This window comes from Electrophorus electricus, chromosome 16 (genome assembly GCF_013358815.1).
Source record: "Electrophorus electricus isolate fEleEle1 chromosome 16, fEleEle1.pri, whole genome shotgun sequence".
NCBI classification, from domain to species: domain Eukaryota; kingdom Metazoa; phylum Chordata; class Actinopteri; order Gymnotiformes; family Gymnotidae; genus Electrophorus; species Electrophorus electricus.
In genome coordinates, this window is record NC_049550.1 from 15,159,593 (window position 1) to 15,174,312 (window position 14,720).

The 14,720-nt window shown below is 35.4% G+C and overlaps 1 protein-coding gene across 1 annotated transcript; it reads left to right on the forward strand.

Moving 5' to 3' along the window:
- LOC113588431 (adhesion G protein-coupled receptor E3-like) lies at positions 1-14,418 on the forward strand. The gene is made up of 13 exons (XM_035534708.1): positions 1-250; positions 1,030-1,158; positions 1,361-1,392; positions 4,188-4,262; positions 4,361-4,547; positions 4,835-4,945; positions 6,260-6,441; positions 7,557-7,715; positions 11,053-11,271; positions 11,495-11,727; positions 11,843-11,909; positions 12,203-12,478; positions 13,415-14,418. The coding sequence occupies exons 1-13, from the start codon at positions 1-3 to the stop codon at positions 13,523-13,525; spliced, it is 2,031 nt and encodes a 676-aa protein (XP_035390601.1). The 3' UTR covers positions 13,526-14,418.
- Positions 14,419-14,720: the final 302 nt, after the last annotated feature.

The following is a 14,720-nucleotide window of genomic DNA, read 5'->3' on the forward strand; positions in this document are numbered from 1 at the left end:
ATGAATGACAATAACCTGCAAGATGGGTGGTACAAATTCACTGGTATTGGTGGAGACCGCATTGTTTACTACTGCCCACACATCAGTCTGAGTTCGCCCAGTAATGAGCTTCTTAATAGTAGCAGAAGCTTCCAGAGTTCCTCGGCCTTCCACCTGTACACATGTGACATCAATACTCCTCAACTTTTACACTGTGGTGGAGCATTGGTCCTCTACTATCTCACAAAAAACAAAGGAATGTATATCACATGTGAGTATCAAACTTCATACCCTTTAGTTTGAAAGAGAGATAAAATGATGTTTTAAAGCTGTTTTAGTGAAATGTGACAAATATAATAAAAATGTTTTTAAGACAAAGTATTGTAGATTGCTATATCTTTTTTAACACCCAAGTGTTTTACTGCATTCTCTTCATTTGTTTGTTTGTTAATGTAAGCAGTGCAAGGCACCATTGCCACTGCTGTTCAGACATCAGAAGATTTGTTTGTCTTTATAAAAAAATTTAATCAAGATATTGTCAATGAATTTTCTTTTATAATACTGTTTCTACTCAAGTACAGAGTCATATAATGCATCACTGTACTGTTTCATAATTTGAATAACTGTTTTTCTGCTTTTCAAAAGGAAATAAACTCTAAATCTTTATGAGATATAAAGATATTCAATGACAATAGAATGAGTAATAATCATCATAATGAGTAGTGTGTGCTGATTTTTGATGTTCAGATCAATTAAATTGTAGAAAACGATGCCTATTCACTTGAGATCTTTTGTGGGGAACATTCTCTTTGGTTGCGTCAAACATATCTAGCACAATTTAATCATTTCCCTACTAAAACTCAAAAAAAAAAATTAAGCAACAAGTTAAATTGTATATATGTAAGTAGAATAGTCACCAAAACAATGCTGAAAGTTCAGCACCTCCAGTCTAGAAAGAGTATTGTAAATTAATTCTTGGTAAGTAATAAAATACATTTGTGTGTATGTCTGTGTATCTTTTATTTTGATAGTCTGTTCTTTACTTCACAGGTCATTCATCCTGCAGTGCATCTTCCTGTGGTGAGTATGCTCAGTGTAATCCTGTGGATGGTAGCTGTGTATGCAACTCTGGATTCTCCATACCTGAAGGATTCCTGCCCACAGGGGACTCTTATGGATGTACAGGTGCTGTTTCTTTTCTTTAGGTCTATTTTTGTCTATAGGTGCTGCTTCTTGTCTGCACTGCCATTCTCTAGAAGTACTTTTTGGCCATGCATTCATTGGTTAGAAATGATGGCATACAGCAGTGTCCAAAAAAAAATCCACTACAAATTGCTTGATATTTGCTCAGGGTTCTAATACAGATGTGTATTTTTTTCAGATAGCATTATCACACCATCTGAAGAATGCAAGGTATTTTTAAATGTGTTTGAACACACTATGTGTGTAGTGGGAGTGCAATGACATCATTTAGGCATATCTGTTAAAGTGACTTCTATTATTTCTTGCACTCTCTCCCCTTGTTTTGTGGTGATGAATTTCCACAAAGGGGTTGACGGTCTAGTGTTAAGATCTATTCGCATCAAGTACAATTTTTTTCAGACCAAAAAAAAGGAGGGAATAGACCCTATTGAGGCTGCACATGGCTAGCAGCTCATGAATGTGACATCACAGGAATATGACACACAGGAGGATTACATTACTACTGATCTTGGAACAGTTTTTACTACAAGAAGGGAAATAAACATAACGACGGTGGTAGCAGAAGGAAAAGGTTCAAAGGACATCAATACCTTTGCTACTACAGAGGAGAATTCCCTCACAGTTACAGTGAAAGATCGGGAATTGACTTTAGAAAGCGGTGGCACAGTTAGCTAAGAGAGCATTAAAGCATAGGGACGTGCTAGGGGAGGCACACGATGCAAGAGCCACGCTTGGGTCAGGTGATTTGTGGACAGCTGGATAGCATGTAGTAAGGCCACATCACCAAACAGAAGGCAAATGATGATTAGTTTTATTCAAGAACATGAAGTGCAAGGATGACATGCAAGAGTAGCTTCACATGGAAAAAAGGGACAATGGATAAGTTTGGAAAAATCAGAGAAGCAGAGAATCACCCGGCAAGAGCCATGGATGTGAGTTGTGTGTATAGAGGAAGTTATAACGTCTTTCCAACCCCACAAAACCTTGGACAGTGAGTAGGTGAAAATCCTTATAGTAAATTTATGTGTGATGGTTGGGACGCTGAAGCATATTTTATTAAGTTCAAGTTTGGTTTATTTGTCACATATTAGCGTGTAAGTTCAGTTTGTCACAGGGAAAATATTCATGAAGACATAATCAGGTGCTTAGCTCATTTGTAGGTTTATTCATTAATAAGCACATAGAAGTTAACTCTGTCCAGTAGTGCAAAGAGTAGAATGCAGGCTATAAATATTTGCAAAATAAATAATCACGTGACAAATCCATTCTGTCAAGTCAAAAGATGACCACTGGGTTTTCCACTGGGTTATCCATTGGGTTATAACTCCCAATGATTTTACACAGGTACAGTAAACCAGGGAATTCCTTAAAGTTACAATTATATGTCCAAAGCCCCATACAACAGACCATGGTGGTGGATTTGCTTTTGTATACCAATCTGTTTTGAAAATAAACCCTGTCCCTCTGCCTTTTGAATGTCTGATGGGAATGTCTGACTGGCTGACTGGCTCTGCTAAACCACCCATTGTTCAAGTTATGTATCATGCTCCTATGCCATATTCAAGTTTGTTTTTATGTAATTTGTCTTTACATTTAACATTTGCATTATGATTTGTCATCAGATTTTGTGAGTAGATGAATTTAACATGCGAATGTTCATGCGAATGTTCTTAAGATAATGCCTGTCTCTTCTCTTTGATATTCAGCTGTGTACAGAGTTTACTACTTATAAAAAAGACCATATACTTGATTTATTGGTATCTCTGGAGCTTTATAAGTAAAGCTAACATAACTGCTGTTATGTTTCAGATCACAAAGCAATTGTGATATTTTGATATTCCCATTACACTCTCTGTCAAAAATGTATCATTCATTTATATACAGAAACACAGAATTTCCTACTGTCACTCAGATTACTCAAACCTACATTACTGTATCATCTTCCTACTTCTCTTCTTAAATCCTGTTTGCCTTCACTCTCAATCATTAGTTATATAAACACATCTTTGTTTTCTGTTCAGGTTCCCTAGTTCCTGAGGTCCTGTTATTCAGTTTTAAATGTAATAGATCTTGTGTCCAATTTCCTTATTTCGTTAATGACATTACTCTCTCTCTCTCTCTCTCTCTCTCTCTCTCTCTCTCTCTCTTAGTACGCAACTTAAGAGCCTTGGTGTCATCTTGGATAGTACTCTATCACTGGAGCCCCACATTAAATAAACAACTTGTATCAGTTACTTTTATCTTAGAAATATTTCCAGATTTCCCATTCTTTTCAAAAACTAGTGCAAAAGCATTAGTACATGCTTGATAACATCAAGGCTTGATTACTGTAATGCTCTATTTACTGGACTTCTTTTAACATTTCTCAACAACATTCAGCTGGCTCAGAATACTGCTGCTTGTATCATTACCTGTACTCGCCATCATCAACACATTTCATCTGTTCTTCTCAATCTTCACTGGCTATATATACAAGTATATAGATGTCAAGGTGTTGGTCCTAACATTTAAAGCAATTCAGGTCTTCTTCAGGATTACCTTTTCATGTTTACACCCTCTATAGTTTCTTTACACTCTGAATTAGTTAGTGTGTTGCTTGTGCAATACCACAAGCAAGATGTTGTTCTGCTACAATGATGCTATTTGTTTAGATTGTATTGGTTTGGAACTCAGTGTGAAAGATAATATTTAATATGTCTGTGTTCATTCTTAAAACTCAATGTATGGTTTTTTTGTCTGAAAAAAAATTGACTCTGTGTGAAAAGGCCTTTAATAACACATGCAACCCTGGGGATTTATTTAGTTATTTATTTTGCATTGCTTCATTATTTTGTATCCCTACTAAATAATGAACTTTTAAATTATTACTTACTCAGGATCTATTTTTGTTAGTATTTGACATTTTGTCATTTACTTTTCCTTGCAGTGTGATCCTGTGATTACCTTGTAAATGGCTATTAGTTACACTTTACTGTTGTCATAAATGATTTTTTTTTCCTGTGAAGAATTTCACAGCTGAGTGTGCAGAGGAATTCCTGGAGAACATTCAGAACATGACAGTTCAAGAGTTACCACACAAAGTAAGACAGTTATTTCCTTATTATGAATATAAGGGGTTTTGTGGACAGGATGTTTTTCATTTGAATATGTAGTAATGCATATCTCTCTGGCTGTTTAGACTGTGGAAAAATATTTGGCATATATGGTAGAGAATTGCACAAATCTTCTGGAAAACACAGATACTGGCCAAAATGTTCTGATTTCTTATGGGAATGCTATACTGAAAGCCACTGAGAAACTGGTGTCTACACTGGTGAAGCATACAGAAACCTATTATGTCTCCAACATCACTTTCCAAACTTTAGGTATAATGCCGATTATAAACTGAATACCACTAGTTACATCTCTAACACTGTAAACTTGTATTTAGTGTTTCTGATACAGCTTTATGCCACATTGGTTATGTTTTCAAGGGCAAATTAACCTCTTCTATTAAAGGCTAACTGATTATTCTCATTTTAAGAATTTTCAATGTTTCAATTTTCAAATTTTCTGAATTTTCAATTTTATTTATTTAATTTAAGAAACCATTAATTCCATTCTAGAAATAGAAAGTTAGAACATCCCTGACACTTGACTTCTATATTTCCAGAGGCTGAAGTTTTTGTGGTCGGACCTAAGGCCTCCTTGAGTGAAATCACTCTAAATACAAGCAACGCATACATGGATATTGATCTTATTGGGATTTCGAAGAATAACAATGGTATAGCAGTAATCTTCACACATTTAACATTGTAAACAATACGTATTACATCTTAATTGGAATGTAGGGATTTGAAAACAATAAATCACATTGTGGATCACATGGTTCTGACACTATTAAGCCAAAAAATACTGAGTTATCGCTTGTGACAGTCAGGACTGATTGCTTAATTTTTTGGCTTTAATGGTCTATATTAGAGGTGTCAGACTCATTTTAAGTAATAGGCAACATAGTATACTTATACTATATTTGTTTTCAAGTGGGCCGGATCAGTAACGCAGCTAAGTAAGAATCAATCAAAAACACATCAACAAATCACAGCTGAATAAAATAGAATAGTAGAATCACATTTTTGCTTCTAGTTCATGATTGTTCAGTTAAAAAACATATAATCATCCAGAAGATGATTCCAATTTAAGAGATTCTAGATTCATTTGGTGGGCCTGATTAAAACCATAATCGAGTCAGTCTCTTTCTGTGGGCTGTAAGTTTGACACACCTGGTATATATGAATGGGGTAGAATGAATTGTTGGGTGTAGCAGATTACACTTTAGCTTATTGTTGAGTGTAGCAGAGTAGACTGCATTTGGCAGATGCATTTGGCAGGTCATCCAAGTCAACTTACAATTCCAAGCATTTTACAGAGGTAGGTGAATGTAGTTTTAGGAGTCCTGTCTTATCCTGTCTAAGGACTCTTATTGGTATGGCATAGAGCATTTGCCCTGATGGGTTCCCCACAGGAGTACATGCCCATTATGCCACCCACCATACATTATGCCACCCACCAGCAGTTTTCCATAGTTATGCACCATTGAGTTAGTGTTGGTGTCACTCAGACCCTCTAGATAGCGGATCTGGTCCAGTTGCACTGGCTACACCACACACATTCTCCCAGTGTCCTTATATATTCGGTTTGCAAAGACTAAGTTCCACCGATACATGGTGATGGAAGGCTGGCACAAGTGTCAGCCATGGATAAAGGTCACACCCAATTGTGGAGAGGAGCATTTCAAGCAAGGAAGTCAAAGGCTAGGATGACAATGCGGCTGGCAGCTTTAGCTTTGGAAAGTGTTTCAGGTGTTTGTGTTGGAAGGAGGCTTGTGGCAGAGCAGAGAGAGGAGGTCTCTAGATGCTGAAGCACAAGCAAGCTTCACAAACAACAGGGACATATCTTCTTGATTAGAAGGTATTTAAAAGTAGTATTGAACCTTTTCCCCTGGAAATACTGTTACACAACTGTTAATTTCCAATAACCACAGTAGCCAGATTTAAAAAAAAAATGCCTCTATAGTTTATTTTTATATGAACTTCAGGGTCAGCTGCTGTGGCATTTATAAGCTACTCCAACATGTTGAGCTTTCTGAAACCCAGCTTCTTCAACACAACTAACAACACAGTGAAGACCATGATGTCCACTGTGGTGTCAGTTACTCTCCCAAAAACCAACAATACACATCTCACTGAACCAGTCAACTTTACCCTGAAACATATTGTGGTAGGTTATTTAAAAATCTTTTTTTTATTATTATTATTATTTTAATACAAGTAACAAATAGGCTATTATTAAAGTGAATGAATATGGAAATAATACTAAATACAGCTGCCAGATTATTTAGTGATAAAAACTAATGTCAAGTCTATAAGTTGTTTGTGGTAACTGGCTGGCCCCACACACATTTTATGGGAATCTCTTTTCTCCCATTTGTTACATCCAAAATCATATAGTCTCCTGTAGCCCCAGATAGGGACAAAGATAAATGCTCCAGGATACCAATATCCACTGCACTAGCTCCCCCCATCATCCTGTATGGCTCCTCCCATCCACATATATGGCCCCTCCCATCCTCCTGTATGGCTCCTCCCATCCTCCTGTATGGCTCCTCCCATCCACCTGTTTGGTTCCTTTATGGTTTACCTCTTGGGCATGACGTGTTTTCTAGGGCTGTTCTGGTATTACTGTTTGTTTAACAAAGGGTAACCTCACACAGTCCAGGTGGACAGCCTTAACAAGCTTTATTTATAACACTACAGAACTGTCAAAAAACAGGCATAAATAAGCAACAAGATGAAGGCTACACCATACATAAGGTAAATACAAAAATATAGTTGAGTTACCAGTTGAAGTTCAAAAGCCAAAGCAAATCTTGGATCCTGTTTGGGGTGAGGAAAAGTAATAAATATTATACACAACATGTTCCAAAGTTTTAGAAAGTAAAGAGAGGACAGAGAACAGTAGCTGCTGACATCAGAGGACTTGGGAATATGAAGATGGAGGAGTGAATGTCTCTAACATTTTGCTTCAACCAGACAAAAGTGTGCAAATTTTGGTCAGAAACTAACAACAAAACACAGAATATGAGGAAAGAAATAGAATACAGAAATCTAAGCAACATAAATCTAAACAATAGAGATCAAGTAAGTTGGATCAATGGAAGGAAACTTAAGGTACTTGATTTCTAATCAGAAGGTTGCTGATTCAAGTCCAGCCACTGTTGGGCCCCTGAATAAGATCCGTTGTACTCTGCCATAAATGTAAACATGGAGAATGATGTATGAAGCCATCTAAAACATTTTTCAGACAGTTTAATTTCCTTGTTTTCTCTTGCCTAGGAATTGGATCCTGAAGGCTTTCTCTCCTGTGTTTACTGGAAGGAAACTGAATGGGTTGTTGATGGCTGTATCATCATCCAGTCCAACAGTAATCAAACTGTGTGCTCTTGTATTCACCTCTCTACCTTTGCACTCATCATGCAGACTAACCCAGGCAAGGTAAGACACCACGATGTATAACATATAGGGTAAGAGAACATGGGAGAGTATGGTGTTTACCATGATAATACTCCCAGACTGTCTGTACTATTTCAGCTTAAAGTAAGATAGGTTGGGATACACAAACAATGTGGACTATCGAGAAGTCTCAGAGGTCTGGGTTGTGAAAGAGAATGTCAAGAAAAGCAAAGCAAAGCTTTCACATCAAAACAGCTATTGTGTTAATCAGTTCCTTTAAGTGTTTGAGGGTTTAGCTTTGAATAATATTTCCTGCTTATATCAAGATTGTTGGTAAATTGTTGCCTACAAACAATCATGGTGTTAGTATGCTACATTACCTAGCTGTGCTCAAATGTACAATTCTCAGTGAAAAACATAACAGTTAGTGTCACTAGCTACCTAATAAATACTTTGGTGCAATTTAATGTAAGAAAGGTTAGATAACTAATAGTACTTAAATTTAACTATGGAGTTCATTAACTGGCAATGCCAAGTTCAAATTTGTCTGAATGTGTTGAAAGGTCTATAAATAGCTACTCAATATGAAAATAATCTTTAAAAAGTCCAGTTTTATAAGTGAAACCAAAAATGATCCTGGACTTATAATAGGTAGTTACCTAAATTGGTATACCTTATGTTCTCATTCACTTGAAATTAGCTAGTTAGCTTGTTAACATACATATATCATGCCATACAGGATATGTTAAATGTGCTTGGTGGTAGACGATTATTACAGATTTTCAAACATAATATTGCTGTCATGATGCATTGGCAGAAATTTGATTCTACTCGACTATTTGTTCATTGGCTGGCTAGCTAGCTGTCATGATGTAATTGACTGAATCAAATTATACATCTTGGTTATTCACAGTAGCTGTACGACTTTCAGATTGTCACAATTTTCTCCCAGATTGTCCTTCTCCTAGTTTCCATCTGAATGAAGAATGTGCCAGTCCAAAGTAATCAGTCTACTGCCTATATTTTCAGAGCTGCATAGTCTCCTGGATCAAGTGAGAAAGTTAAAGAGGGAGCTTTCCAGTTTCTTCTAAATATTTATTCAAAATATTTTATCATGGTGGAATATTTAATCCATTAAACTATCTGGTATTCATATAAAGTTTTCTGATCACAGACAAAATACATCTTCAGACAAGGTTTAAGATGAAAGACATTCATACTCCTCCTGGATGGCATAGTTCTTTCAGCTATGTCAAATACATATGTTTTAGACAACTACTTTACCATACCTTTAGTTACTGAATTATTAGTCACCCACTAAGAGGACAAAGGAAAAAGAAAACTAAACAAGGAAGTTTCCTTATCCAGGTCATTCAAAAAATAAATAAATACATACAATACAATCAAAATAAAAAGTGGTTTATGAGTAACCACATATTTTTGTGGGTGTTTTTTTTTTTTCCAACATACTCTACATATAAATACTATAATCTAGCATGCCATACATCTAAAAATTACTTCAAGATTATAAGACACTTTTAATTGTTCTATTCTATAGTATTTATGTATTTTTTCTCTAGTGTATCTAAAATATATGAAGTTATACTATCATTTTTTAAAGCAGTTATATATACAGTTGTACAAAACAATCATATGAGAGTCACCTTCATTCCCATCTCCTGAGTTATCAAAGACAAAGCTTTGAGCAATAAAACTTTCCTGTGCAAATCTCTGAAATACGCTTTCATTACTTTTTCATTGTGAGACTAAAAGTATGTTTTTGTCAGATCTATAAACATGATAATTTAAGTTTCCTGCAAGGCTCTGTAGTTTCTTTAAATGTGTTGTCATTTCTATTGTTACATGCTGTTACTGTTAAAAACATAGAAAGGTGACAAATAAAATAGGTAGACAGTTTTAATTTAGTGGGTCAATGTGTATATTTACTTCAGCTGAATCCTAACCCAACTGTTTAGTAGTGTGTAAGATGGGTTTTTGGGGGTGATTTTTTTGTGCTTCAAATATTTTTTTCTAAAAACTATATTTTCTGGATGCCTTTACTTTTCTATACTGCATGTGTGGAGTGACTTAATTATAGAGCCATGCATGAGGCAAACCAGGTAGCAAGCAGAAAAGTACAGATAGGCAGGGCAATATAAGTACAGACAGGCATGTTAGTAGACAGGCAGGGCAGTCAAATCCAGAACATGTAACCAAGCATGGGTTCAATACTTTGCCATAGAATGCACTCTACATTATCGCTTTACAACTTGTCTAGTGGTAATTTTTTATGTAAATTAAGAAGACTTTTGATAATGTTTCCATTAATATTATAGCTGTTTTGGTGAATACACTGTTTTGGAGAATTATTATTTCAGGATAAGAATGAATGATTAGATCACTGTGAACTTTCATCTTTAGGTTTATTTGGATTGTGTTAGTTTATCAGGGTTGTGTTTTTAATGAAACATTTTACACATCTGCTCAGTAATGAAACATGCATCCAGAAGGCTTGAAATTAACTACAAGATGGGCAAGTTTCTATTTTGTTGTATTTTATATGAACTGAAATGTTTGCTAACTAGGAATAACTTTTACCTGCAGCCTTTAATAATCCTGAGTAATCTTGTTTTTCTAGTTTTCATTTATTTTAGTTAGTGTGTATAGACTGTTTTAGTGCATGGACTGAAAGATTTAGCATCCAGACCAAGTAAATGGCATAATTTTATTTTGTTTTGTGTTTCGGGAAAGTCTCTGAAGGATTCTGTTTTGGGACACTGAATACAGCTAATTACAAGGGTCAAAAATATTTTCTAATGAAAAGAAACATCTACCTGTAACATAACAAAGATTTATATCTGGGCAGGACTAAAACAGTCAGACTAGTGCTATCTAAAGTAATTCTCTCAGGGCAAGAGGGAGAAAAAACACCAATGTGGCTGATCTACACAGAAATAAATTTGCAGAGAAGTACCCATGAAAGAAAAATGCCTCCAAATACTTATAATGGATATTTTATAGTGCTTATAATAGCTATTTAAACCATATAGTTTCTTGTTAAAAAACACAAGAAAAATAAATTATGTTTAGAACAGCTGTTAGATACTGTAGGTAAACCAGGATTTAAAAATGCTATTAGAAAACATTAGAGCAATTTTTATTACTTTAATTGTTGTTTAAAGGCTGATTGACCTACATGGCACAAGCCTTATACTTTCAGCCACATAACTGCATCATGTAAGTGTATATTTGCTGACTAAATCTTCTCCACCATTGATGCATATTATTTAATAATAGTAAATATGTTTAATGCTTCTTTTAAGAGGTGTCATCTTTAAATCTGAACTTGGTTTGACAACTAAATCTTTGGATACATTAGGTGCAAAGAGATGAACTGGATCTCTTGGAGCTGCTGAACAAAGTGGCCATGTCAGTGGGACTGGTATTCCTCAGCTTGGCTCTACTGACCTTTGCACTTTGCCCACGGAGTCAAACAGTAACCAACATAGCTTTGATCAACCTGTGTACAAGCCTGCTTCTGGCTCACATCATATTCCTGCTAATACAACACTTCCTGCACACCATAAAGCTTTACCAGGTGAGTAAAATCACCAACATATAGTCAGACTAGTTATTATATACATATACTTTATCAAAATGAGCTCAATACATGTAAATAATTTCACGCTGCATTCACTCTGCTGTAGGAAATAATTACTTTGTTACTGAAACTAGGTTATTTAATGAATGACATACTCAGTACTGTAACATAATACTCTCTGTCTGTCTGTCCCTCTCTCTCTCTCTCTCTGTGTGTCCAGCTTATGTGCACTGCATTAGCAGGTGTTCTGCACTTCTTTTTTCTTTCAGCATTTGTGTGGATGTTCTTAGATGCTGTACTGCTGTTCATTGCTATGAGGAACCTATCAAGGATCAGATCAAAGCAGGAGGAGGTGCTAAACTGGAAATGTCTAATTATAATTGGATATGTTATTCCACTTGTTATAGTGGGTGTGTCTGCTGGACTGTTTCTTGATGGATATGGCAGTGAACAGTGAGTGCAGAGAGTGTTTAAGAAATCTGGGTGGAAGTTAATTTGGAAAAAAACAACAACAATGTTTTCATCAGGAAAAAGAACATATCATATGCATTCTCTCAACTACATATAGATGCTGGCTTAAGAAAGACGGGGAATTCTTATGGAGTTTTCTGGGTCCTGTTTGCTTTGTTCTCACAGTAAGTGCTTAAGATAAAAGATTTTAGGAATGGGTGAATATTTACAACACTGTTTAATGCAACAATAATGCTGTAAATTTCACTGGAATTTTCAATGCTGTCAGTGGGTTTAGTAAACCTGCAACAATGTGTCACTGTTTTTCATAAGGGTATTAACAAAACTGAAACAGGGTCTCACATGGTTTACGTACTATCCATAACATCTTATGGGAGGGTTGTGATGGGATGTTGCAGTAATATATTAGTATTTTGCTTCATTAATTAGGATGATTTTCCCTCATTTGTGTGTGCAGTCAAATGGGATCATCTTCATCATTATCGTGGCCAGCTTCACCTATACTCTGAAGCACCGGGACAGTGAGATCTTGCAAATGAATCAGAACAGAGCTACTAAGAAACTTATTAAGAGTGTCACGCTTAAAATTATGGCCCAGTCGGTCATCCTCGGTTGTCCCTGGATCCTGGGGTTCTTCACAAGAGGCAATGAGGTGGTGGAGATTCTCTTCTTGGTCCTCAACTCCCAGCAGGGCACCTTCATCTTCCTGGTCCACTGTGTCTTCAACCAAGAGGTCAGCCATCACCTGCTCTGCATAAGAGTTAACCATAACTTTCACTTTTACACCTAATGGTCTATATTGTTTTCTACATTGATCTTTATGAATATAAATGGCTCCAATGCATAGAACTGAAGATTTAAGGTTGTAATGTAATCAGAAGAGACAGGCCAGGTGAACCAGCTTGCAGTTAAAATCTGTCTCTCCTGCATGTGGTTAAGGAAAGCCTACTTGTATGTCAACCTTTGTGGCAGTAGGCTGCTGGAGCAACTAAACACAGAGGTGTTGCAAGTGCATAATAAAGTTCTCTATTAAGATGATAGACAGAAACTGAGCCAAATGGTATAAAGAAGAAACAAACAACATAATGAAAACAAAACACAGGCTAAAGGGAACCCCAAAAAAGGGACCTAACACAATGAGAACAAAGCAGAAACCAAATGATAACTCAACAGGAAAACAGACAACACAAAACAATGGGCAGCTTAGAAAAACCATAAAACAATTGCAAACTCACGCAGGGACCAAGGAGGCAGATTAAAAGACTGTCATTGGAGATGCAGGAAGAATGAATGAATGATAATGAATGAATGATTGGTACACAGGTGTAACAAACAAATAAAAGGCAGGGAAAATCAAAATGAAGCAGAACAATACTAGGACTAAAACAACTAAACACACGGCAGGCATCGCTGTAGGAACTGAGATGCCAGGGGCGGGAAAACCATGACATAACCAAATAGATTAGCTTCAAAATATTATTACAGCAGTGTTGTAACTTCCATGTATCATTTTGAAAACAATATCTTTACAATGACAACATAGTTACAATTATATTTGTCTTTATTTTATCCTTACTTTTTTCTACTATAATAATTTAACTTTTTTTTAACAAGCAGGTCTAATTTAAAACAAGATTTTTTGTACTGCTTCATATTGTCTTATTTCCAGGTCAGACAACAGTACAGGAAGTGGTTGAAGGTGTTTTGCTCTTGCAAGTCTACCACTGTGACACATGTTCAGAAGACGTTTGCAGGAAGCTTAGCTGCACATTCAAACTAAGATGAAAGTTAACACCATATGGTCAGTTTGACAGCAGCAACAACAACTGCATAGAAGACTAAGGGGACTCCTTCTAAATGCAAAGGGCAGTATGATATGCTCAAATAAGGGATGGTATGATGTTGGTATTATCCTTCAGATTGCCTTCTCTTGCCTTCCATAACATCATTCTGTTATTTGATCTTTTATTTGATATTTTAAAGTTATATAAGTTCATTATTTTTTTATAGTACTAATAATATTAATTTAGTTTTTAAATATAGTATTAATTTAGTTTTAATAGTAGCTGCATAATGCCTTCTCCCCCTGCATAACATCATTCTGTTATTTCATATTTTAGCTGATATTTTTGTTATATAAATTCATTAATTTAATTTTTATAGTAATAATAGTATTAATTTAGTTTTTAAAGTAGCTGCATAATGCTTTCTCCCACTGCATAACATCATAATTTATCTGATCTTTTAATTGATATTTTTAAGTTAGATAATTTCATTAATTTAGTTTTTATAGTACATTAGTTCATTTAATAGATTGCAATTCATTTATTCTGCCAACTGAAAACAAATCTGAACAATCATCAGATTTGTGTTACTGATTGGACAAGAAAGTTTAGAAAAAATGAAAATGCATCTTAAAAATAATGCAGTGCTTATGTAATTAACAAGCAAAATGTCCTGGCAGTTCTTGTTACTTTGTAAATATATAAACAGAGTGCAATATGCAAAATTCCTTTTTTTTTTCCCAAATTTAAATATACATGAATTTACTGTATCTCATGTTCATACACATTAAAAAAAAAAACTGTTTTGATAATTTCTAATTTGCACTACAGTGGTTCTTAACAATGTACAATGTAGACTATAGTGCAATGTTCCATATCATAAATACATGGTAACAATTAAATAAACATTTCTGTCACTGCAGCTTTTCTCTTTAATTGATTTAAGACACATCCCTGCCTTCTATTGCCATAAGACATGTGCCTACAAACGCAGCAGTTTGGTGCAGCATTCCAGTGGCAAAACATCATGACACAGCTGCCTTCCAAGGTACCTTCATCTGGCCATGTTTGAAGGCAGCACATGTATGCTTCTCAGGAAACACAATGCTATAGTTCTATTTACCAGACTAGTGTTCCATAAAATGTTTATAAACAAGGGGGACAAACTGCTGCTTTTTTGTTTCAACAATC